This window comes from Vulpes lagopus, chromosome X (genome assembly GCF_018345385.1).
Source record: "Vulpes lagopus strain Blue_001 chromosome X, ASM1834538v1, whole genome shotgun sequence".
In the NCBI taxonomy this organism is placed as follows: Eukaryota; Metazoa; Chordata; class Mammalia; order Carnivora; family Canidae; genus Vulpes; species Vulpes lagopus.
Window position 1 is genome coordinate 106010325 of NC_054848.1, and position 27382 is coordinate 106037706.

Below are 27382 nucleotides of genomic sequence, written 5' to 3' on the forward strand. Positions count from 1 at the left end.
ATGGGTGGATGGACGAATAGAGAGATAGAGGATAAGTAGATAGACGAATTTATCAGAAAGAAGTGGTTTGCTTTATTATGGAGGCTGAGAAGTCCCAAGATCTCCATTCAGCAAGCTGGAGACACAGGAGAGTCAATGGTGAAGGCTTCAGTCTGAAAGCTGGCAAGCTTGGCACCCAAGAAAAGCCAATGCTTCAGTCTAGGTTGGAAGGCCAGAAAAGATCAATGTCCTTGCTGAGTCAGGCAGGAGGAGTTCCTTCTTATTCATAGGAGGGGAAGCATTTTTTGTTCTCTTCAGGTCTTCAACTGATAAAGGAAGGGCCACCCACATTAGGGTGCAATTTGTTTTACTCAATCTACCAATTGAGATTTTGTTTTGTTTTGTTTTTAAATATTTTATTTATTTATTCATGAGAGACACACAGAGAGAGGCAGAGACACAGGCAGAAGGAGAAGCAGGCTCCATGCACCGGGAGCCCGATGTGGGATTCGATCCCGGGTCTCCAGGATCGTGCCCTGGGCTAAAGGCAGGCACCAAACCGCTGCGCCACCCAGGGATCCCTATATTGGTGTTTGTATGTTAACACTGTTTTAAATATCTTGCTTCAGATCATTTAGCTATAAAATATAAAGTTGGAATCCATTTAGTACACAGTTCACTAAAATGTGTTTAAAACATTTTGCTGAAAAATGATTGTGAAAGTCTTGGCTAAAATAGAGTTCTTCTTGGTTGAAAAGAACACTCAAAGAGAGTTCTTTGAGGTATTTAATAATGCTAGATGTCAATGTGAGTGGATGTCAGTATATAAAATTTCGCTTAACCTCAGCATCCAAACAAATTGTCTTTTCTGTGAGCCTTTTGCTTGATTAGATTTTATGGTTTTTTTTACTTCTATTGAATTGCAATCTTATTTCAAAAAACGAAATAATTTGAATAAACTCATGTTTGTTAAACAGCTGTCCATCTTTAAAACAAAAAAAATAATAAACTGGCTTTAAATATGAACTCTAGACAATCTTGAATCTATCTCTTGCCTTTGAATAACCAAGGACACAAAGGGATCCCTGGGTGGCGCAGAGGTTTGGCGCCTGCCTTTGGCCCAGGGTGCGATCCTGGAGACCTGGGATCGAATCCCACATCGGGCTCCCGGTGCATGGAGCCTGTTTCTCCCTCTGCCTATGTCTCTGCCTCTTTCTCTCTCTGTGTGACTATCTTAAATAAATGAAAAATTAAAAAAATATATATTAAAAAAAAAAACCAAGGACACAAAGCTGTAAATTCAGTTTTAAAAGTATACGATTTTCTGGGTTTTTTTGTTTTTATTTTTATTTTTAAAATATTTATTTATTCATGAGAGGCACAGAGAGCGAGAAAGGCAGAGGGAGAAGCAGGCTCCATGCAGGGAGCCCAACGTGTTACTCCATCCCGGGTCTCCAGGATCAGGCCCTGGGCTGAAGGCAGCGCTAAGACAGTGTGCCACCCAGGCTGCCTGGGGGAGGGGGGTTAAATGTAAGATATAGTTAACTGAGGATCCAGGTAGAAATTCAGGGCAAAGCAATGGAAGATTAGAAAACTAAACTTTGCTAGGTAGGCTGTGGCCTGGATCTTTTGTGACACATGGTCCACCAATGATGCTAATGCTCATCTAAATCCACTGTTGTGGTGGAAACTTTTGTCCCTGGCTGAAATCTAGTCTTTTCTCTATTAGGATTGGGGACCACTTGGCTTGTGAAATCTCTGATGCATCATCCTGCTTTGCTTTCTCTTAAACTGCTTGCATATGTAAATAGAAGTGAAACTACATTAAGGGGGTCGCCTGGGTGGCTCAGCAGTTGGGTGTCTGCCTTTGGCTCAGGGTGTGATCCTGGAGTCCTGGGATCAACTCTCATATCAGGCTCCCTGCATGGAGCCTGCTTCTTTCTCTGCCTGTGTCTCTGCTTTTCTCTCTGTGTCTCTCATGAATAAATAAATAAAATTTTAAAGAAACTATATTAATTCATTGTCCTTACTTTTTGCCGCTGATTTTCCACTGCATTTGTGATTTTTTTAAAAGCTCATCTATTGTTCATTTTCACCATGGTGCTGGGAGGGAGAAGATGAGTAGAAACCATGGAATTGTCTGCACTATTGCCTGGGAACAAGAAAAGTGACTTTTTATATTTGTTTGCCTAGATGATAGTTTTGAAGTATTTAAAGACCATTCCTTTGAAGACAATATAGAAAGGATCAAATTTTAAAAATGAAAACTAAATTATTTATTTTTAAAATGCTTTCATTATTAGTGTTGTCTTTTATCATGATTTTAGCTAAAATTTTAAGTTTGAGAATTATATGTAGGAAACAAAGTAATAATTTATTTCTAGCCCCACAAGTATCAGTTCACGTTATTCAGTGAATCAAATATTGATACAGTTATAGCCAAATCACCAAATTAAACAAAAAACCATTTTAATAATTGATGTGCCAGGGTGCCTGGGTGGCTCCATGGTTGAGTGCCTACCTTTGGCTCAGGTATGATCAGGGGTCCTGGGATCCAGTCCCATATCAGGCAGCCTGCTTCTCCCTCTGCCTGTCTGTGTCTTTCATAAATAAATTATGAGAGAATAAATAAATTAAATCTTAAAAAAAAAAGAATTGATGTGCTGCGGTGCCTGGATGGCTCTGTCAGGTGAACCTATGACTCTTGGTTTCTGCTCAGGTCATGTTCTCAGGGTCATGAGTTGGAGCCCCATGTTGGATTCCACGCTTAAGAGTTGAGACACCAGGAGATTCGCTCTCCCTCCTCCCTCTGCCCCTCCCACTTATGCTCTCTCTCTCTATCTCTCAAATAAATAAATCTTTTTAAATAATTGATGTGCTATTTACCATGTGCTAGTTTGTGAAAGAACCATTATCATCATTTAATAACTATTTCCAGTAAAAAGTGGTTATAAATATATACTCTAGATATTATCAAAGTTCAAATTATCCATGGTTACATTTCGATTTATAACTCAGTATGAAGTCATCCAACCAGTGTCAGTATTTGATAATGTTTTGTTATATATTTGGGGCTACATTAAGGGAAATCAATTTTGTCTTCTTACATTATGATATTGGAAGCAGAAAAAGCACCTTTCCTCTATGCTGTACACCTATTATCTCAACAGGAAATCTTACAGACATGGTCATTGCTTAGCAGAACGACAACATAAATGCAAGTAAATCAGGTCCCACAGCAGCCTAAAACTTGGACTCAAATGCATCTGTGAAAGAACTTTTAACATATCAAAACAGATGCTTGTTTTTGTCCTGGTAAGCTTACAAAAATAAAAATGGCATTTATTTTTATCAGCAAAATGGGTTTAGGAAGAGCAGAGAATTGCAATCTGGGTAGGGAAGCTACAGGCAAAACCATATGCAAGTCTAGAGAAAGGAGAGGAAGGAAAGCTCTTTTATAGAAGAGTGGGGCTAGTTAGGAATGTTGTTTAAACAAGATGTCCATTGGAGAAAACTGGGAATTCGAAGTATAGTGGTTTCTCACTGGCTGAGCTGTGATGTCTCTCATTGGTTGGGCTGTTGCCAGGGGTTTCTTCTTCCTCCTGGGATAACAAAGAACTATCCTCCTGCAGGGTCCTTCTCTTCCTGGGGAGTCTGCAATTGACTATGAGTGGTAGGATGTGAGAGGCGCCCCTGCCAAACCTCCTGAACTGTTACCAATAATGTTCCTATATAATATTTTTAAATAACTCAGAAACTTGCAGTGACTCCTTACTGCCTAAAGAATCAAGTTCAGGTTTCTAAGCACTCAATGATCTCACCTCGTCCCAACGTTTTAGTCTCCTGTCTCCTTGTGCAGGATACTCAAGCACAGGCAGGAACTGTGAGAGTCACAGCTCAGCCAATGAGATCCACAATACTTGGAACTCCCAGTTCCCTCGAATGGACGTCTTGTGCACAACTCTCCTTTCCAACCGTGGTTTTGCCCTAGGTGACTGGTTCCACATTGCAATTCTTTGCTATTCTCAAAGAAGCCCATTTTTGCTGATAAAGTAATTGGCAGTTTTATTTTTAAGGCTAACAAAGGATATATTAGAGGCAAACGGAAACTCTGATGGGCCAGTATTCTATGAAGTAATACAAGTTTCCTAAGTATGCCAGTTCAGAGTCTATCAGAGTGCTCCAGATGAAAGATAACAGGGGCCCAAATTAGGCTGATAACTGTATAAAAAGGAAGATGAGCACAAATCAGCTTTAAGATTTAATATTTCAAAAAAAATTTTGGACAGGCCTTAGCAATTCACTAGATGTGAAGATTGAGAAGGAAGTAGAAAGTAGATAAAGACTCAGAAATCAATTATTGACCTCACTGTCTAAAATCGTAGAAATTTGTTAACTAAAGTAGGGGACAGGAAAGAAGAAACCATTTTTTAAGGATTTTACTTATTTATTCATGAGAGACACAGAGAGAGGCAGAGACACAGGCAGAGGGAGGAACAGGCTCCATGCAGGGAGCCCAATATGGGATTCGATCCAGGACTCAGGGATCACACCCGGAGCCGAAGGCAGAAGCTCAACCACTGTGCCACCCAGGCATCCGAGGAGAAACAATATTTGAGTTTAAGGTAATGGGTTAAGTTTTGGACAGATAAAGTGGGAGACATCAGTGAGGCAATATTTACCAAGCAATTAAACAAAAGCTCCTATTTATAGAGGGTTTATTATGTGTTAGGCAGTTTGCTAAGCCCTTGACATGCATTACATTGCTTAAAACTTATGTTTACATTATGAGGAAGGTTTTGTAATTATCTCTATCTCATGGACCAAGATAATGAGACTTAGAAAAGTTAAGTAATTGGGATGCCTGCGTGGCTCAGCGGTTGAGTGTCTGCCTTCGATCCAGGGCGAGATCCTGGGTTCTGGGATCGAGTCCCATATCAGGCTCTCTGCGAGGAGCCTGCTTCTCTCTCTGCCTGTGTCTCTCATGAATAAATAAATAAAATTTAAGAAAAAGAAAAGTTAAGTAACTTTCTCTAAACCACATACTTGCTAGTAACTGAACCGAGGTTGAAACCCAAGCAATCCTACTATATGGCCTACCTGATGGGCCACCACCTTACCCTGTATTGGCTCCCTGGGATGTGGAGCTTGGGAGAGAAATGAGGGCTTACCAAGTAAATTCGGAACTTTATTCCACAAGCCTTTATTGAACTGCTGCCAAGGCCCAAGTACAGTGCTCTGAGTTTCAAGCACACAAAAGCCATTGGCATGATCCTAAAAGTGAAAATTAAAATAAAGGATTTGAATCAATGAGTGTGAGCAATGGGAAGAGAAGAAGCTAAGGAATCCTGGGTTGGGAACATGAGTAGACAACACTTAAGAAGAGGAAAAAGGGGAGCCTGGGGGCTCAGTTGGTTAAGCATTTACTGTTGGCTCAGGCCATGATCCCAGAGTCCTGGGACCCAGCTAGGAGTTAGGTTTCTCCCTTTCCCTCTGCCCCTCCCCTTGCTAATTCACATGCCCTCCCCTCATCTCTACCCTTGCTCACTCTCTCAGTATCTCAAAAAAAATAAGTAAAATCTTGGGGAAACTGGATGGCTCAATGGTTGAACGTCTGCCTTGGGCTCAGGTTGTGTTCCCGGGGTCTCAGGATCAAGTCCTGCATCGGGCTCCTGGTAGGGAGCCTGCTTCTCCCTCTGCCTATGTCTCTGTGTCTCTCATAAATAAATAAAATCTTAAAAATAATAGTAATAATAAATAAAATCTTTTTTTAAAAGAGAAAAAAATAGGGAGACCTGGGTGGCTCAGTTGGTTAAGTACCTAACCCTTGGTTTTGGCTCAGATTATGATCCTGGAGCCCTGAGACTGAGCCCTATGTGAGGCTCAGTGTTCAGCAGAGTCTGCTTGTCCTTCTCCCTCTGCTCCTCCCCCCATAAATAAAATCTTTAAAAGAAATATTATAGGGGCACCTGGGTGGCTCAGTGGTTGATCGTCTGGCTTGGGCTCAGGGAGTGATCCTGGGGTCCTGGGATTGAGTCCCACATCAGGCTCCCTGTGGGGAGCCTGCTTCTCCCCCTGCCTATGTCTCTGCCTTTCCCTCCATGTCTCTCATGAATAAAAAAAAAAGAAAGAAAAAACTTTATAAAAACAAAAAGAAGAGGAAAAATAAGTAGAGAAATTGGAAGAAAACTCAACCCAGGTGGCAAGAGAATTAAGAGTGGCCAACTCTGTGAAGTGTTCCAGAAAACAATTAAAGAAGATTGAGAGGAGCTGTTATATTTTATAATTTTTGGTGTAATGAATTATCTTCCTAGCAACTGGCCTATCACAATTTTTTAAGAGAATATGAAGGGAAAATGTGAAGATAGATGTAAACCAATGTACAATTGACCCTTGAACAACACAGGGGTTAGGGGTGCCCACCCCTCTGTGAAGTGGAACATCCATGTATAACTTTCGGCTCCCCTAAAACTTAACTCCAAATAGTTTACTGTTGACTAGAAGCTTTACAGATAACATAAACAGTCAACAAGTATTTTGTATGTCATGTGTATTCTACCCTATGTTCTCACAATAAAGCAAGCTAGAGAAAAGAACATGTTATTAAGGAGATGACAAGATAGGGAAGATACATTTACAGTGGCTGCACTGTAGTTTTTTTAGACTTTACTTACTTATTCAAGAGAGACACATAGGGAGAGGAGAAGCGGCTCCTGGTACAGAGCATGATGAGGGACTAGATTCCAGGACCCCAGGATCATGACCTGAGACCAAGGCAGATGCTCAACCGCTGAGCCACCCAGGTGTCCCCTGCACTGTAGTTATTGAAAAAAATCTACATATAAGTGGACCTGCACAGTTCAAACCCATGTGGTTCAAGGGTCAACAACAGTACTTCAGAATTTTGAGCATAAACAGAAAAGCACAGACCAGAGGAAGCGAGAAGCCAGAATCAAAGGGAAGGTTCTGTTTTCTGCTTTCTGCTTCACAAGTGTTGTTCTGATTCTAGAGCCTGAGGGTAGGGTATTCTATGCAAAGTGGAAGCCATTTGTTCTTACAAAATCAGACTTGATGGGTAAATGATCAGGTAATTGAAAATGTGGATTCAAATGCTAAATCATATAGATAACAATACCTGCATACATTAAGCATTAATTTTAATATGAAAACTGTAAATATTCGTTCACTTACCAACTTTTTGCTATGCAGCCAAGGCCTTTTCTTTGCACAAAGGACAGCCAGTTGCATTTCCTCATTGATTGCCCCTATCACCACTATTCACATACAGCCTCCACCCTTTCCAGTTTGAGTCTCTTTATTTTTCTTTTTATTTTGGTAAAAATTTCATTTTGATGTAATCTCTACACCCAGTGTGGGGCTCAAACTCACAACCCTGAGACCAAGAGTCACATGTTCCGGTGACTGAGCCAGCTGGGCACCCTAATTTGAGTCTCTTTAAAGAGAAGCAGACCTTAGCATCCCCTGTGAAGAAACTCAAATACAGAGAACTTCTTTTTTTTTTTTTTAAGGTTTCTTTCTATCTTTTGCCTATTTTTTTGTCATAATAATGCAATGATTTTAGAGAACAAATTTCCAAAGACTTTTTATTATTTATTTTTAAAATGTTTAATTCCAGCATAGTAATCAGTGTTTCTAAAGACTTTCAATCTACTTTAATTTTTTTAAAGATTTTATGTATTTATTCATGAAATACACAGAGACAGAGAGGCTGAGACACGGCAAAGGGAGAAGCAAGCTCCATGCAGGGAGCCCGATGTGGGACTCAATCCCAGGACTCCAGGATCACACCCTGGGCTGAAGGCAGGCACTCAGCCACTGAGCCACCCAGGCATTCCTCAATTTAGTTTTCATAGAAGGATCAACTGTCTTTTCACATAAATATTCCACCAGTTTTTTTAAAAGATTTTATTTATTTATTCATGAGAGACACAGAGAGAGGCAGAGACATGGGCAGAGGTAGAAACAGGTTCCCTGTAGGAAGCCTGATGTGGGACTTGATCCCAGAACCCTGGGATCACACCCTGAGCCTTAGGCCCACACTCAACTGCTGAGTCACCTAGGTGCCCCTATTCCACCGGTTTATACACTGACTGAAGCCTCCACAATGCCTCCAGGCAAGAAACTGGGGGAAAGGATCCATGGCAGCAGAGTAGAGGGCAATGAGAAGAAAAAAATGTCCAGCCTCTGGGACTGAGGATGAAAAAGGGGGGATGTTTCCCAGCCTGGACCAAACGTGGACTCCAAGTGAAAGTCTTACGGACTTAGTCACTTGGGAAAGGACCCCACCCAAGAGAACTGCCTGGAGCAAGGAAAGCTTAGCAGAAAAGCCTGAGGTGTACTGTCAGATGTGAAGTGGGAATGTGTCTTCTGGGTGGAGCCGAGGAGAGGGTTTGCCCAGGTTCCATGTTGAAGGAATGGCCATTAGATGTTCCTAGTGTAAGAATGTCAAGGAAATCCTTGAAATGCATCCCACAGAGGAAAGAATCATTTCTCAAGAGCCATCCAGACCAGGTAGCATCAAAGCCAAGTCATGGCACTACTCTTTAAATAAGACCTTCCCATCCTCAACACTCACCCTTCCCCGTCCCACCTTGACCCTGGAGATGTGTGACCCCATTCAGCAAGCACAGGTGTAAAGACAAAGATTGCAAGGCAGGAAAATAGATTAGAAAGCAACCACATCTCCACTTTTCTACTAGAGAATTTCCTACTTAAGTAGATCCGAACTGGGACAGAAACATGACAAAATTTTACATATTTTAAGGGAAAGAAAAGTTTTTCTCTAACCTCAAGATCTACCAGTTGGATTAAGAATTAAATTTAGGGGGACCCCTGGGTGGCGCAGTGGTTTGGCGCCTGCCTTTGGCCCGGGGCGCGATCCTGAAGACCCAGGATCGAATCCCATGTCGGACTCCTGGTGCATGGAGCCTGCTTCTCCCTCTGCCTGTGTCTGTGTCTCTGCCTCTGTGTGTGTGTGTGTGTGTGTGTGTGTGTGTGTGTGTGTGTGTGTGACTATCATAAATAAATAAAAATAAAAAAATTTTAAGAATTAAATTTAGGGGCACCTGGCTGGCTCACTCAGAAGAGTATGTGACTTTTGATCTCAGCGTCATAGGTTTGAGCTCCACAGTGGGTGTAGAGATTACTTAAATACAACTTTTTTTAAGGGATCCCTGGGTGGCACAGTGGTTTGGTGCCTGCCTTTGGCCCAGGGCATGATCCTGGAGACCCGGGATCGAATCCCACGTCGGGCTCCCGGTGCATGGAGCCTGCTTCTCCCTCTGCCTGTGTCTCTACCTCTCTCTCTCTCTCTCTCTCTGTGACTATCATAAATAAATAAAAATTTTTTAAAAAATAACACTTTTTTTTTAATAACACTTTTTTTAAAAAAAGAATTAAATTTGTATGAAACAGATTAATGAAGAAAAAAAAACCAAAGTTTTATTACACACAGAGGCACAATATTGAAATTGAGACCACCCCAAATGACCAAAGCAGGCACTTTCGCTTTTATAGGAAGAGACAATAAGTCTGTGAGGAATTGGCAGGACAAAGAAAATTTAACTTTGGGAGCATCGATTATTAAAGAATTCTAAAAAGATTTTGGCCTGGGGTTGTACATTAATGCAAAGTAACAAGTGTTGTTTTTACAACCTTCTCAGCTCTGAATTTCCCACCTCTGGTGATCAGATGTCTCTTTACCCCTTGGTACAGGAAGGGCACTTTTCACATGGGAAATTTAATCTTGTTTCAGGGGAACAGAGGAGGGTATGAATGTCCTTTCATAGGTTGTCTCTTAAGCAACTTTTGCTTTAAATAATATGCCAAAGTGGCACGTTTTGGGGAAGCCTGTCTTTGGCTCCTACCATAGTTTGAGATTTTGTTAAAAGAGACTGGACATTTTAATTGTTGAAATTATCTTATTTTTATGATAAAGACTTAGAAATTTTACTATCTAAAAGTAATCAAAATAATAGTAATTGACATCATCACCTAAGGACGAGAGGATACCCAGTTTGGACCCACAGAGGTTTAGGCAAATTTGGAGGTGAAGTACAAGATGGGAGAATCAAGTTCTCTGCTTGCACCCTATAAAGTTATACTAGTCTTGTGCAAAAGTTACAAATAGTGATCAAAAAAGTGTTTTAGCTTCCAGGGTATGTTGATCTTAAACTGAATGATAGTTTTGATCTTTTTTTTTTTAAGATTTTATTTATTTATTCATGAGAAAGAGAGAGAGAGAGAGAGAGAGAGAGAGAGAGAGAGAAGCAGAGACACAGGCAGAGGGAAAAGCAGGCCCCATGCAGGAAGCCTGATGTGGGATTCCATCCCCGGTCTCCAGGATCATGCCCTGGGCCAAAGGCAGGTGCTCAACTGCTGAGCCACCCAGGGATCCCCGATAGTTTTGATCTTTTATTTATATCTTTTGTAATATGATAATCATTATTAATCTTAAAAATAAAACTGCCAGTTATTCTACCAGCAAAAATGGGTTTATTGGAGAATGGAAGAAAATTACAATCTGGAACAAGCAAGCTATGGCAAAACCATAGGCAAGCCCAGAGAAGGAAGGAGAGGAAGGTTTCTCTATAGAAGAAAGAGGTCGGTTGGGAGGGCTGTTGCAAACAAGAAATCTATTGGAGGAAACCGGGAGTTCTAAGTATAGTGACCTCTCATTGACTGAGCTGTGGCTGTCTCTCACCGCTGGGCTGTTGCCATGGGGAAGAGGAAGATTTCCTTCCTTCTGCTGTTTTTAAAGCAGTATCCAGGGGCAGCCCTGGTGGCTCAGCGGTTTAGCACTGCCTTCAGCCCAGGGCCTGATCCTGGAGACCTGGGATCCAGTCCTGCATTGGGTTCCCCGCATGGAGCCTGCTTCTCCCTCTCCCTCTGCCTGTGTCTCTGCCTCTCTCCCCTCTCTGTGTATTCTCATGAATAAATAAATAAAATCTTTAAAAAAAATAAAGCAGTATCCATGTGCCACGTCCCTCTCTTCCTGTTGGATCTGCAATTGACCAGTGATAGGGCCTGAGAGCTCTCTCTAGACATCTAAACTCCATTTTTTTCCCTAAACTCCATTTTAAATGAGATTTCCAGGATACCTGGGTGGCTCAGTGGTTGAGTGTCTGCCCTCTGCTCATAACATGATCCCAGAATTGCAGGATCAAGTCCCACATCGGGCTCCTTGCATGGAGCCTGCTTCTCCCTCTGCCTCTCTCTGTCATGAATAAATTAAAAAATAATTAAAAAAATAAATGAGATTTCCTTTTATTAATTTTCACATCATCCTTCAGGATGAGATAATACTATAGTCATTTAAGTGTAAACAGTGGAGCACCTGTGTAGCCCAGCCAGTTAAGCATCCAACTATTGGTTTAGGCTCAGGTCCCAATCTCAAGGTTCAGGAGATCGAGCGCTTGAGTGGGCTCCATGCTCAGCAGGAATCTGCTTGGATATTCTCTCTCCCTCTGCCCCTTTGCCCCCTCTGTCTCTAAAACAAGTCTTTAAAAAATGTAAACATTATGGAGCACGTGGCTGGCTTAGTCAAGTATGTGACTTGATCTCAAGGTTGCAAGTTCAAGCCCCATGTTGGATACAGAGCATACTTTTTAAAAATCTTTTAAAAAATGAAAACATTAATTTGATATAATTCATGCATGGCTTTCCTTTTTGAGTGTTTTCCATACTGTACTACCTTCTGAATGACTTCCTCTCCCAATATCAGGGATTGGAAACAGGTTTTACTTAATTCTCAGTTTTTTTTTTCCCTATCTCTTACAGATTATAATATCCTTATTCATTTCATAAATAATCATCACAAGGTACATACAAGGCCTTATGGATAGTATAGACATGTATAAACAGAAAGAAAAATAATGTCCAATCCAATTATAAAATATGTTGAGATCCTCAGTACTCTCTGGTTTGCCTAGAGCTTCAGTGGACACTCACGTGTTCACTCGGTCATTTCTGAATCTGTCTTTGTGCAAGGTTAAAGCTGCAGAGAACTTTCTTTGAATAAAACAATATCAGAAGGTACCTGTTTGTGCCATTTGAATCCCTAACAAATATTTTTGTAAAATCTTACTACCACCTGGTTGATAACTAATGAAGTTTGTACATAATACAAGCCGAAATCAAAATGTAAAGCAATATATGGAAACCTCAACAAATTCATCTGTGCAGGCAAATCCATATACGCACCAAGTATTTTATGTAGAGTGAAAACTCAACGTGGCATGGTATGGACCTTCTTTACATTATGTAGATGTTCTCATAACTAATAAAACCATTTATAAACAACAGAAACAGAAGTCACCTGTGACATTTGGGGACAGACGCAACTGATCTTTCAATTGAGGACACTATTCATAAGCTAAATATGATATCGTAGGGATGCCTGGGTAGCTCAGTGGTTGAGTTTCTGCCTTAGGCTCAGGGCATGATCTTGAGTCCCAGAATCGAGTCCTACATTGGGCTCCTGGCATGGAGCCTGCTTCTCCCTCTGCCTATGTCTCTGCCTCTCATTCTCTGTGTCTCTCATGAATAAATAAATAAATCTTTTTTTAAAATAAAAAATAAATATATAAGAGTTTATAGTTGTAATTTGGTTTTAACAGAGCAGAATATGCAAAGAAACCAAGACTTGCAACTTGCATTAAGCATGTAAGCACATCCTTACTTAGTTGATACACTTGATTTGAAGGAGTCATGACAAGATGTGTTCTCCCCATATACACAGCATTTGCAGGCTGTATTGTGTGACCACCAAAGGGACACATGCAGGCTGCGGTGAGATCTTCTGCTTTCCGTGAATGCTTATAAATGCTCTTGTGCTGGGATTTGTAGGCTTCTTTATGTTGCTTTCCTCACATCCTTTCACTCATTAATACAATTTCTGAGGTGAGTGCAATAATCCACATGTCAATTAACTTTCATATTTAAATATTAAAACTGTTATTTGAGTCCATCCTTGATGTTAAAATACAAGCATACACTTTGATGCATGCATTCACTCCCCCAATACAGTCACTATATTCCCATTGTGGAATCAGCTTTGCCTCCATGTTTGACCATGAAACTCTTTTACCTGTATTTCAAGGGCCTTTCTTTCACATTTTTCTTAATAAACATCTTTGGAATTAAGAACTTTCTCAGTCTTTCTATGAACAGAGTGGAAAAGAACACAGGGGAGTGGTCACAGGATTTGAGATGTGTATTTTTAAAATATTTTATTTAAGGATGCCTGAGTGGCTCAGCGGTTGAGCCTCTGCCTTCAGTTCAGGGCATGATCCTGGAGTCCTGGGATGGAATCCCACATTGGGCTTCCTGCATGGAGCCTGCTTCTCACTCTGCCTATGTCTCTTCCTCTCTCTGTGTCTTTCATGAAAAAATAAAATCCTTAAAAAGTATATATTATTTATTTATTTAACACAGAGAGATGGGGGGGATAGAGAGAGAGACAGAGACAGAGAAAGAGAGAGGAGAGAGAGAGCACCAACAGGGGGAACAGGAGATGGTGAAGCAAGCTTCCGAATAAGCAGAGAGCCCAATGTGCAGATGGATCCCAGGACTCCGGGATCATTACCTGAACCAAGGGCAAACACTTAACTGATTGAGGCACCCAGATGCCCCCATAACCTCTTTTCTAATTCCATTTTCTAAACATCTCAACTCCTGGGGTGCCTGAGTGATTCATTTGGTTAAGTGTCTGCTTTTGGCTCAGGTCATGATCCCAGGGTCCAGGGACCAAGCCCTACATGGAGCTCTCTGCTCAGTGGGGAGCCTGCTTCACCCTCTCCTACTCCCCCTGTTCCCACTGCTTGTGCTCTCTCTCTCTGTTGAATACATAAATAAAATCTTGAAAAGAAAATAAAAGAAAAAAAGGGGGATATATAGAGTCTCATGAGGATGATGGTCCAGGGGCTGGTGAGGTCCCAGGATTCCCAGGCTTTTTGTGACTGAAGTGAAGGTCTCAAGATAGACTGTGGTGAGGCAGAGAGTGCTGACATGTAAGGCAAAGGTTAGAATACTTGCCAGGAACATACAGAGTTCTTGGGTGTCCTCCTCACTGTCTTAGGGTAGAGTGGACCTTCTCCGGAAAGTTAAATGTTGGAGGCGTTCCTACTTCAGCTTCCTCTCAGATCCCAGGAATGGGCTGATGAGAGCTTCGGAGAAGTAAGCCAGGTAAGAACAAGAACTGTGCCTTTTCATCTTTTTCACCAGCATTGGCTGAACATGTAACATGATTGCTTTAAAAAGTTAACAAATGAGGGGCATCTGGGTGGCTCAGTTGGTGGACCATGTGACTCTTGATCTCAGGGTTGTGAGTTTGATCCCCCATGTTGGCTATAGAGATTACTTAAAAACAAAATCTTTTAAAAATAGATTTTAAATATTTATTCATGAGACACACACACAGAGGGGGGGGAGGGAGAGAGAGAGAGAGAGAGAGAGAGAGAGAGAGAGAGAGAGAGAGAGGCAGAGACATAGGCAGAGGGAGAAGCAGGCTCCATGCAGGGAGCCCGATGTGGGACTCTGTCCCAGATCCTGGGATCATGCTTTGAACCGAAGGCAGACACTCAATGCTAAGCCACCGAGGCATCCCAAAAATAAAATCTTAATTAAAAAACTGTCGGGGGATGCCTGGGTGGCTCAGCGGTTGAGCATCTGCCTTCGGCTCAGGGCATGATCCTGGAGTCCCAGAATCGAGTCCTATATCAGGCCCCCTGCATGGAGCCTGCTTCTCTCTCTGCCTGTGTCTCTGCCTCTCCCTCTCTGTGTCTCTAGTGAATAAAAAAAAAATCTTTAAAAAAAATCTTGGGGCACCTGGGTGGCTCAGCGGTTGAGCATCTGCTGTCGGCTCAGGGTGTGAAACCAGGGTCCAGGGATCAAGTCCCACATCAGGCTCCCTATGGGGAGCCTGCTTCTCTCTCTGCCTCTGTCTTTGTCTCTCTCATGAAGAAATAAATAAAATCTTTTAAAACAAATACATAAATAAAATCTTAAAAAAACAGATCCAATAAAAAAAGAAAATCACAAACCTAAGATTATTAAAAAGATTAAAATGAAAATGTCTTTAATCAACAAGGAAAAATGCTAGCCTCTCTCCAGAAAGGTACCCTCCCATTTAGCAAACCCACATGAAACTCAAAACATTGTGCTTGAATTAATTGTTGAGGTTTACAAGCTATTTTTCACAGAACACATTTTAAAGCAGGCCCTTTACTGATGAGAGAAGAGAAGCTGCACAAGGAATAAAACTGCTGCTTTCTTATTACTGCCTTTTCACTAGAATCATAGAAATGGCTCTCCAAATGTAGCAGGACTGAATGCTCTCCACCACAACAGCATTAACAATGTCAGATATTTGAGGTGTGTATCCATCAGGTAGCTTCAGGGATTCCAAGGTGAAAAAGATGCTATCATCTATCACCCCATTTCTTCCATGAAGGCTGGTAATACAGACCTGTAATTACAGGTAATAGAAATGTTTATGTAAAAGCATCGTCCACTGTCCTAGAGCCTGCACCACCTCGCTCTGGCTTAGTCTGAAGGTCACTCCTTTCCCAACCTAGCTGCCATGTCAGAAATCCCAGGAGCACCCTGTGAAGCTACCCATGGCGGCCCCCTCCTCACAACAGCTAAGTCAGAACCCCTGCAGAGCTGGTCCTGCTCTAGATTAGAAACTCTATTCTAAATATACCACATGATGTCCATTAACCTCTCTAGTGACAGTTGAGGAAGGGAAAAGCGGTAGAATGAGAAAAGAATGTGGTGGCCAAGAGAAGGCCATCTCCCCACTTCCTGGGTCCCATCCCAAGCACCCTCTGTGCCTTTGTGCAGACTGACTCTTGCACCCATTTCTAGTCCATAGGACCCAAGTCACACCCAGCATTCACTGCATGCTCTGGTTCTCCCCACTAGGCCATTCCTTCCTCCCCTACAATTCTCTCAACACAATTTGCTTTCTATTCAGGGCATTTAAATACCTCTCAAGTAAACTACTGAATTTCGACCTTAAATATATGCATATTGTATATTATTCTGGGGTTACACCCACTCTGGAGCTTGTCTTGTTTAAGGAAATAGACTCTTTGGCCAAGAATGGTTTTGCCAACACACCCCATAGACTCTTTGGCCAAGAATGGTTTTGCCAACACACCCCATGAAATCCCGAGAAGCAGCAAGGATCACTAGAGGGAAAAAGCAGAACTGAGTAACAAGAGCTACCCACAAAGGAGCTACCTCATGCACATGCTTATGTCTCAGAGGCTTCACCGAGAGGGCCTTTCGGCTCAGCGCATCCAATGGGGTGCAAAACTCAACTTCTACTCGGTCCCCCTGGTAAGGCTCGAAACCTAAAACAGCAGACAAACTGTAAGAGACTTAACTAACTCTAGGGAACAAGTTAAAGGTGGCTGGAGGGGAGGGGGTTGGGGGGATGAGGTCACCGGAGGATGGGCATGAAGGAGGGCATGTGAGAGAATGAGCACTGGGTGTTCTATGCCACTGATGAATCCCTAAATTCTACCCCTCAAACTAATAATGCACTCTATGTTAATTAAATTTAAATTAAAAACAGCAACAAACCCTAAAACAGCCACAGAGAGAAATCCAGTTGGAATTAGGTCTTATCTCCTAACTCTGGGAAATGAACAAGGGGTAGTGGAAGGGGAGGTGGGCGGGGGGATGGGGTGACTGAGAGATGGGCACTGAGGGGGGAACTTGACGGATGAGCACTGAGTATTATACTATATGTTGGCAAATCGAACTCCAATTAAAAAAATATACAAAAAAAAGAATTATGTCTTAGTCTTGGTAATATTCAGTTTCAGTGACTTTGATGTTCCAATACCCTAAAATAATTTCTATTACATCAAAAGTACCTTTGGACTTTTTAAAAACAAGTAACCTGTAAGTCTTCCTGCCAGAAAGGATGTTTGTAATCCTCTAGGCTTTGATTCCCACTGGTTTAACAAAGGCTGTTGGGGAGAAGTATCAGCTGGGCATCACAGGCCATTATTATTTTTTAGTATATTTATTTATTTGAGAGACAGAGAGAGACTGGGGGAGAGGCAGAGGAAGAGAATCTCAAGCAGATTCCCCAAGGAGGGTGGAGCCGGTGGTGGGGCTTAATCTCAGGACCCATGAGATCATGATCTGAGCTGAAATCATGAGTGGAACGCTTAACAAACTGAGCCATTCAGGTGCCCCAATTCCCATTATGTTTTTGGCTTTTTAAAAAAAGATTTATTTATTTATTTGAGAAAGAGAGAGCGAGGGAGGGAGGGAGAGAGAAGAGGGTCCTGTGAGAGTGGGGGGGCAGAGAGAGAGAGAGAATCTCAAGAAGACTCCTCCCTGAGCACTGAGCCTGACAAGTGCTTAATCTCATGACCCTGAGATCACGACCTGAGCTGAAATCAACAGTAAAATGCTTAAACCATTGAGTACCTCTCATTATGTTTTATTATTTTTTATTTAAAAAAATTTTTTTTATTGGAGTTCAATTTGCCAACATTTTGGGTGATGGGCACTGAGAGGGGCACTTGGCAGGATGAGCACTGGGTGTTATGCTAAATGTTGTCATTATGTTTTAAATTGGAATTGTCTTTTGCCATTTTCATTAGGTGTCATAATCAGATTAACAGCAGCTATTTTGACAATGCTAAGTATGACTGATTAGGGCTCAAGTATTTTTATTTTTAAAATTTTAAAAAAGATTTTATTTATTCACGAGAAACACAGAGAGAGAGGCAGAGACACAGGCAGAGGGAGAAGCAGGCTCCTCGCAGGGAGCCCAATGTGGAACTTGATCCTGGAACTCCGGGATCATGCCCTGAGCCGAAGGCAGCCACTCAACCGCCACCCAGGCATCCCGGGGTCAAGTATTTTTAATCCACTCTCTTTGAATCACTCAATTTACTTTGCAGCAGTAAATCCCTTCACCTGTGCTTTGGGTCCCGGCCTCTTTATGCCTCAGGACCCTGGTTGCATCCATCCTTCCGGCTCTCCCTTGCACCTTCCATCACTCCCTTTGGCATTACAAACATGCTCAAGTGTTTCCCATCTTGAGAAGAATTCTAGCAAGGGCTACCATTGGTGGTGACTTCCCACTGGCATGGTTATAGGGACCAGGAAATTGACTTCGGAGCTTAGCAATCACAGGGGCTTTTTCTCCTAGAATTGGGTATTTCTAACTAAACATGTCTTAAAATCCCAGATGCCACCAGATAATCATCTTTGGAGACTTCCATGGTTATCAAATAAGGTCAAGTCCTGGCTTTTTTTTTTAATATTTTTATTTATTTATGATAGTCACAGAGAGAGAGAGAGAGGCAGAGACACAGGCAGAGGGAGAAGCAGGCTCCATGCACTAGGAGCCCGATGTGGGATTCGATCCCGGGTCTCCAGGATCGCGCCCTGGGCCAAAGGCAGGCGCCAAACCGCTGCGCCACCCAGGGATCCTAGTCCTGGCTTTTAAATCCCAGAAAAATTAAATGGAAAGCTGCCTGGTGTGGCTGAACTAAGTTCCCCCTTTTTATATTCAAGCTACATAGCAGCTGGTAGGGCATAAACAAGTACAGAATTTTTACTTCTAGTCATCTTCCCAAAGCCAGCCTGGCAGAAGTTGTCCAGCTGGGAAAGCATCTCACACAGGCAGCCTTCCCGTCTCCCCATAGCAGATAGTCATTTTAACTTCTCTGCTCAGTAGAGTTCTTTTCACTATATTCTTTTAATGTCTCCACATGTCTGTCTCTCCCAATTAGACGATGAGCTCTTTACAGGGAGGGTTTAATAAAGTCTTATTTATCTTGTCTTGCCAATACCTAGCACTCTATTGTGAACTGAGCTAAACTCAAATAGCATAAACAAAATAACAACATATTGCTTTTGGCATAAAACAACTAAATGTTAGACCTGATAATTACAAATATAATTCAACAACAGTACACACACACACACACACACACACACACACACACACACACACACAGAAAGTGCTGGAGGAGGCCATCAAGAGGGTGTGATCACCAATGGACCTTTGAGCTGGACCCTGGGGTCCAGATTGAGGCTCCTCACCCCACCCCTGTCCTGGGAATGTGTGTTCCACCCATCACTCCAACAGTTGGAGGCCTAAGCCTTTAGAGAGTAAGGTGTGGCTGAGACCATCTGGACAGTGTACGTGACTGAGCCCAATTAAAGCATCCGTGTAAACTTTTAAGATTCTGGCAGGTGGGTGTGGAGATCAATTCATTTTGGGTCCCCCCAGACAAGACCCATATGTAAGTCTCCTTGATTACTACACTGGCCACTTACCAATCAGGAGTGGCCTGCCTCATTTTTTTTGTCTCTCCTCAGTTCCATGTAGTGGGGGCAGTTTGCAAACCAATAGAAAGGTACAAGGCTATCTCCAAGGCATTTGAAATATTATTTTTATTAGTTTTTAAAAGATTTTATTCATTTATTCATGAGAGACACAGGCTGAGGGAGAAGCAGGCTCCCTGTGGAGAGCCTGTTGCAGGACACCATCCAAGGACCCCGGGATCATGACCTGAGCCCAAGGTAGATGCTCAACCACTGAGCCACCAGGTGCCCTTTGAAATATATATATTGGGATCCCTGGGTGGCGCAGCGGTTTGGCGCCTGCCTTTGGCCCAAGGCACGATCCTGGAGACCCGGGATCGAATCCCACATCGGGCTCTCGGTGCATGGAGCCTGCTTCTCCTTCTGCCTATGTCTCTGCCTCTCTCTCTTTCTCTCTCTGTGACTATCATAAAAAAATGAAATATATATATTTTTAAAGAATATATCTGTGTGGCACCTGGGTGGATCTGTTGGTTGGGCATCCAACTCTTGGTTTCTGCTCATGTCATGAACTCAGGGTCCTGAGTAAGTGCCCCCCATGGGCCTCTGCACTAAGTGGGGAGTCTGCTTCAGGACTCTCTGTCTCCTATTCTTCAAGACTTGCTCTCTCTCTCTCTCTCTCAAATTAATAAGTCTTTGAAAAATTAAAATAAAAAAGAATATCCCTGTATACCCATAATGTTTTTCTGTTAGATTAGAAATTCAGTGCCTGTACAAATAGAAAAATTACACAAATACTAGTAGCTGCATCCAATAAATAAAACGTCAACAAAAGATAGCATGAGTTTTTAAGAACATGATGTACTGTGGTGCATTATTTTCAACTGCAAAGGTCCACCTCCAGTATCAAAGAGCCTCTTATTGGAGACAAGGACACTTAGAGAAGTAGTTCTAATCTGAAAATCCTCTTGCCAAATAGCATGTTCCAAATTTGACCCTAGAAATGATGCCTGTAACCATCAGCAAAGCCAATCTATAAAATTAAAAAAATAGGCAAAATCTAGCTTTAAATTAAAAAAAATAAACTGGGCACCCCAGGTGGCTCAGCACTTTAGCGTCACCTTCAGCCCAGGGCATGATCCTGGAGACCCAGAATCAAGTCCCACATCAGGCTCCCTGCATGGATCCTGCTTCTCCTTCTGCATGTGTCTCTGCCTCTCTCTCTCTCTCTCTCTCTCTCTCTCTCTGTGTGTGTGTGTGTGTGTGTGTGTCTCTCATGAATAAATAAATAAAATCTTAAATAAATAAATAAATAAAATCTTTTAAAAAGTAAACTATACCTTTACAAATGACATCTAGAGAGAAGTAAGTTGTGTGATCAATATAGTTAGCACCTTCCATTAGAGAGGTAATAGAGCCAAATGAGATTCTAGCATAGGAGTCTGCAGGTCCATTGCCATGGCAACTATCACAGAGAGCATCCACCTGTGAGATAAAGAAACCATTATAGCAAACATAACACAGGTTTAAAAAGCAGAAACATGTTTAAATCATTGTTGTTCCAGAAATGACTTAAACAACTACAACAAACATTTCACCTGACCACATCGTAGACGTGAGACGATGATAAAATAATGACTGAGCCTTATATCTTTTATTTATGTTTTAGAGCAGTTTAGGAACCTTGAGCAGAAATGTCCCACACATTCCACCTTGCCCTATTACCAGCACCTTGCATTCGTTTGATTGGTTGAACCAATATTGGTACAGTATATTGACCTCAACTCCATAGCTTATTTTTTTAAAGATTTTATTTATAGGATGCCTGGGTGCCTCAGCAGTTGAGCGTCTGCCTTTGGGTCAGGGCATGATCCCAGGGTCCCAGGATGAAGTCCTGCATCGGGTTCCTTGCGTGGAGCCTGCTTCTCCCTCTGCCTATGTCTCTGCCTCTCTCTCTCTCTCTCTCTCTGGGTCTCTCATGAATAAATAAGTAAAATCTTTATTTTTTTTTAGGTTTTTAAAAAACATTTTAAAAGATTAAAAAAAATCCAGATGGTCTCTGAGCCACCTAGGTGCCCCACCAGTAAAACATATTTAAGGAATCATTGAAGGCGCCTGGGTGACTCAGTTGTCTGTCTTTGGCTCAGGTTGTGATCCGGGGGTCCTGGGACAGAGTCCCACATCGGGCTACATGCTCATTAGGGAGCCTGCTTCTCCCTCTGCTCTTCCCCCTGCTCTTACTCTTTCTCTCTCAAATAAATAAAAAAATAAAATCATCTATACTCATTTCCCCATCTCCCATTTGCTCCTCACTGCTCTCCAATCAGACCTTATATCCCAAATGCTTCTAAAGCTGCTCTTAAAATCACCAGCATCCTCCAGGTTGCCAAATCCCACAGTCAATTTTCTCTGCTCCTATCACTCAACCTCTTAACATCTGATCCAGTTGTAAAACTTTGCCTGGCTTCTGTGTGACCACTCTTTCCTGGAGAGGCTCCATCTCAACCTCCTCTGTTAACACTCCCTTCTTGTTTCCTGTCCCTGAACTGAATACACCAAGTTACAGACATGGTGTCCCATTGGTATCTCAATCTTAGCTTAACACAGACAAAATTTAATGTATCCTGAACTTCCCTGAAAAAACTGTACTCCCCCCCATCTTCTGTATCTCAGAAAATGGCAAGTCATCTCACCTGGACAAGATGGATGCATTCTGGTATGTAAAAATTAAATGGCACAAAGTGAAAGATAGCTTGGGAGGAAACATTAGCAAAACGTTCATATGAGAAATTTCCTAACAAACCTCTCATTTCCATAACATACAAACAACTCTAATGTTCCTACTGTAGAAATAGCTGTAAGAAGAGAAACGTTGCTGTACTCTCCCCAACACTTAAAGAAATGCAAAATAAAATGATGAGACTGCCTTTTTTTAAGATTGGCAAAGATTTCAAAGATTGGAATCTTTCCATTCTTGTCAATATTGGCAAACAGGCAGTTTCCAGAGCCTGCTGTTGACAGTGCCAACTGGTACAATAAAGCTGAAGCATAATTGGACAGTATCTATTGAAATGGTAAATACACTGAGGTGATGGTTGCATGACTATGTGAAATTTACTAAAAATGTCATCAAACTATGGCTTTAAATGTGGAGAATCTTGGGGTTTCTGGGGCACTCAGTCGTTTAAGCATCCAACTCTTGGTCTCGGCTCAGGGCTTGATCTCAAGGTTGTGAGTTCAAGCTCTGTGTTGGGCTCTAGCTGGGAATGGAGCCTACTTAAAAAAAATGGAGAATCTTATGGTACATCCATTGTATCTCAATAAAGCTGCTTTTATTTATTTATTTTAAAGATTGTATTTATTTAATACATGAGAGACACACACAGAGAGAGGCAGAGACATAGGCAGAGGTAGAAGCAGGCTCCCTGTGGGGAGCCTGTTTCTCGATGCATCCCAGGTTCCTGAGATCACAATCTGAGCCAAAGCAAATACTCAACCACTGAGCCACCCAGGTGCCCAAAGCTGCATTTAAAAAGTGGTTAAGGGGGCAGCCCCAGTGGCTCAGTGGTTTAGTGCCGCTTTCGGCCCAGGGCCTGACCTTGGAGACCCAGGATCGAGTCTCACATCGGGCTCCTTGCATGGAGCCTGCTTCTCCCTCTGCCTATGTCTGTGCCTCTCTGTCTCTCATGAATAAATGTCTCTTAAAAAAATAAAAACGGTTAAGAACGCCTGGGTGGCTCAGCGGTTGAATCTGCCTTCGGCTCAGGGCGTGATCCGTTGGTCCCAGGATCAAGTCCCACATTAGGCTCCCTGCATGGAGACTGCTTCTCCCTCTGCCTCTGTCTCTGCCTCTTTCTCTCATGAATAAATAAATAAAATCTTTAAAAAAAAACTTTAAAAAAGTGGTTAAAATGCATGTCTGTTCACCTAGCAATTATATAACAACAAAATAAAAAATCCTTTACTTGGTTGTAAAAAGGACATTGCAGGGAACCCCGTGTGGCTCAGTGGTTGAATGTCTGCATTCAGCTCAGCGCCTGATCCCAGGTCCAGGATCAAGTCCCACATGGGGCTCCTCATAGGGAGCCTGCTTCTCCCTCTGCCTATGAATCTGCCTCTCTCTATGTGTCTCTCATGCATAAATTCTCTTTTAAAAAAAAGAAAAAAGGACATTGCAGAATAATACAGACTCTAATAATTATTAATGTTTACCATAGTTTTAAATGCTGAAGATTAGATATATAATTTACATTTTTATAAACAGAAACCACTACAAAGATAAGAAAAAGTGTTCCGGGATGCCTGGGTGGCTCAGCGGTTGAGCATCTGCCTTTGGCTCAGGGCTTGATTCCCAGGTCCGGAATCGAGTCCTGCATTGAGCTCCCTGCATGGAGCCTGCTTTTCCCTCTGCCTATGTCTCTGCCTCTCTCTTTCTGTGTCTCTCATAAATAAATAAAGAAAATATTAAAAAAAGGAACAAGTGTCTCACAAAATGCAGTGGATTGGACTTCAAATCCCACTCTACATCCACCATACCAGGTCATGTCAGAGAGGCTGAACAAATCAGGAGCAAGGCTGAAAGCCTCCCCCCCCACCCCGGCGAAATGGAGCTGATCCTCAAACTCATAGTAATCTTACTTTGATTGCTTTCAATCCATATGTTTTATCTTCTTCCACAATGGCGGTGACTTCTTGTCCAACTTTCAGGAACACGTTGCCAGTTATAACATCACTGGTGAAGTAGATCAACTCATCAATCAGGCCATAATCACTACAGAACTGTGTCACTACTCCTTGCACAGTTTTTAACCTGGTGTCACCTAAAAGATAGGTCAACAAAATGTTCCATTAACTCACCTCCAAAGCAAATTACACACAAGAAATAAGCCTTACGGGATCCCTGGGTGGCGCAGCGGTTTGGCGCCTGCCTTTGGCCCAGGGCGCGATCCTGGAGACCCGGGATCGAATCCCACATCAGGCTCCCGGCGCATGGAGCCTGCTTCTCCCTCTGCCTGTGTCTCTGCCTCTCTCTCTTTCTCTCTGTATGACTATCATAAATAAATAAAAAAAAAATTAAAAAAAAAATTTAAACTGCTTTAAAAAAAAAAAAAAAAGAAATAAGCCTTACCATGGGAAGATATGGGAGACGATGATCTAAATCTAGAAACTAATTGGGCTTGCTCTGAGACACAGATGACAATGACTGAGGAGCATAGGGATTGTTTGGGAGGCAGAGTGCTCATGCTGAAAGACTGATCCCACCATTTCTCTGCGAGGCCCAGTGGCCGAGTGCCCTTGGTAGTGGAACTTGTAGTAGGTGCTGAGTCTGGAACCAGACTGCCTAACTGTGAACACAGCTCCTCCCTTTACCATCTGTGTAACCCTGGGCACATTTCTTAACCTCCCTGAATCTGTTTCCATCTGGAAAACCAGGGAATTACTAACGTCTGCCTAGGAGAGTAGATCTTATAAGTTCTCACCACACACACACACACACACACACACACACACACACACACACACGATAACTATATAAGGTGTGGATGTGTTAATGAATCTTATTGTGCAATCATTTCACAATATATAGGTAACAAGTTGTCATGCACACCTTATATGCAAATTATGTCTCAATAAAGCAGGGGAGAAAGGGTTGTTACAATTATTAGCTGACACATACATGTCAACTGCTTAAAACTGAATGCCTCCCATAGGTTAGAGCTTACACATTAGTTGTCATGGTTTCTGCATCTAGAGAGTCTTTAAACAGCCATTATTGTTACAGAATTTTATCATCAACAAAAGCAGCAGCAGCAGCACCTGAAGATTATTGAAACATCTCACCGAACAAAACACATAAAGAGATCTGGGGGTTTAAATCTAGCCCAAATGTGGATCCAAAACACTCAGGTTTACTTTTTTATTTATTTCATGAACAAACACAGCTAATAAGCCATAATTTGATATCTGAACCTAGAGAATAAGCCCGCAGAGCCACTATGAACCACAATGCCTTAGGTGCCATGCCAAAGTGAGGCTGGGAGAAACATTGCTTATAATTTGATTTCAGAAGCCAAGAAGATCCTGAAAACTTTTTTTAAAAGGATTTTATTTGGGGAGGGCTTAGAAAATTAAAAAATAAAGATTTTATTTATTTGAGAGAGAGAGAGCACCCAAGAGAGGGGGTGGGTGGAGCAGAGGGAGAGGGAGAAGCAGACTCCCCCCCCCAGTAGGGAGCCCGAGGTAGTGCTCAATCCCTGGACCCAAGACCCGAATCAAAGGCAGACACTTAACCAACTGAGCCCCATAGGAGCCTCTTCTAAACTTTTTTTTTAAATGGGTCAAATTTGTCAAGTGAAATCACAAAACACAAGGAAATGGAAGGTATAAGGGTGACAACTGCCACCTAGGCTCATGAAAATAAATCAGAAACTCTTCTGCATCGTCTCATTGGCAAAAATACGGCTACCGGGTAAGGGATGCGGCGGCAGCGCTTCCGCTCAAGCTTGGCAGCAGCCCTCCTTGGCCCACTGGGCCGAGAATCCGCCAACTCTGCAGGGCTCATACTCCTCCGGCAGAGGAGCTGCAGGCCCAGTCGGGCACCAGGAAGGCTGGGGCCCTGCTGGGAGGACTGCATCCACCAGAGGTGACCCTTTCCTGAATTGGGCCCAGAGCCCGCCCTGCACTCATCCTGGGGAAGGAGGCCCCACAGAGGCGGGAGGGGGGCACACCCAGCAGGGAATGGCTACTTGGCCTCCGGGTCTGGGTTAACACCAGCCGGGTACCCGCTCTCCCCTGGTTGTGTCTCCCTGACCTGTAAAGTGTACGTGACAATACTCCCCGCTCCCTGTGGGGGTCTTCCAGCCCTGAGCCCAGGGCTTAGTCCAGAAAAATGCTCGGCTCATGAGAGGAACACTTCAGAACAGGACCACCGTCCACCTCAGCACACCCTCTCAGTTTTCATGGGGGCTCACCGACACCCTGATGCCTGTCCCGGGCCTCCTGAGTCTCCCCCTCAGTGCCAGACCCTAGACTGTGTCAGGATACAAAGGTGAGCAAGTTAACCAGTGGCCCCCAGCCTCCTACCAGCGACTTGACCACTTGGATTCAAATATACGCATGTTTGGGAAACGAGATCAAATGCACCCTTAAATCAGAGGGATCCACTACTACTGGAAATATGAAAAAGAATCTGTTGTACATACCATACATACAATATAAGTTCCAAGGGCATGGGTCCGGGAGGTAATGCAAGGGTGGTGCATAGTTCCCCAGGGGCCTTCCCTGTTTACACCACCGTCACTTTGGGCAGGATGATTCCGGGCATGCTCAGGGACTCAGGGACCCCTCTCCCCACAAAGAGGCGCTGGCATGGCTATGTGGCGCCCTTCTGAGCCCCGGAAGTTCTGAACTAGGTGCTGGCCCGTGGGAGGGAGAAGACAAATTAAATACCTTCCAATTCCAAGAGCCTCATATGCTGTTCCCCCTCTGCCTCTGACGAGTCTATCTTCCTCCTGAAGACGGCAAGAGCCCTGCAAATCAACCGAAGCATGGTCCCGTTGCTAGGGCAGCCTGCGGCCCCCAAACACAGCACCAAGCTTGCTTTGGTCCACGTCTCTGTCACCCAGCCGCACTCTGACCCCAGCAGCCCCTCAGACCGCGCGCCGGTTCCTCCACACCGCGGGGCGTCTAGTCAGGTGCCTCCATGAGCTTTGGCTCAGGCTACCACGCGAAGGGCCTTAACGTGCCCCAGCCCACCATCCAGCCAATGAGGAACCAGTGCGCTCAGTGCCATCCACTCAGAGGCTGAGAGCTGATGGGTGGGACTTCATGGGCTCCTCCCACCAAGGCAAGGGCGGAAATGCGGTGACCCACCAGAAATAACTTCCAGTGCGAGCTCATTTTGCACCTCTTAGAGTAGAGGTGGGCTCTACTCTGTGGTCTCTGTGGGCTTCTAAGGGAGGGCCTGATGCCTGTTTGAAGGTGGCACAGCAACTTGTCCCGAGGTTGGAAGCATGCCCCCAGACGTGCAGCCCCCACCCCTCACGGAGTGAATTATTTTCTCTTCCTTTGCCTCTGA

General features: G+C 43.1%; 1 protein-coding gene across 1 annotated transcript; it reads right to left on the bottom strand.

The window, feature by feature from the left end:
* Positions 1 to 15102: 15102 nt before the first annotated feature.
* CT55 (cancer/testis antigen 55) lies at positions 15103 to 26828 on the bottom strand. The gene is made up of 5 exons (XM_041742136.1): positions 26755 to 26828; positions 23944 to 24125; positions 20646 to 20790; positions 16246 to 16358; positions 15103 to 15466 (listed from the first exon to the last, which is right to left on the bottom strand). Exons 1-5 carry the CDS (start codon positions 26774 to 26776, stop codon positions 15275 to 15277), a joined length of 654 nt encoding a protein of 217 aa, XP_041598070.1. The 5' UTR covers positions 26777 to 26828; the 3' UTR covers positions 15103 to 15274.
* Positions 26829 to 27382: the final 554 nt, after the last annotated feature.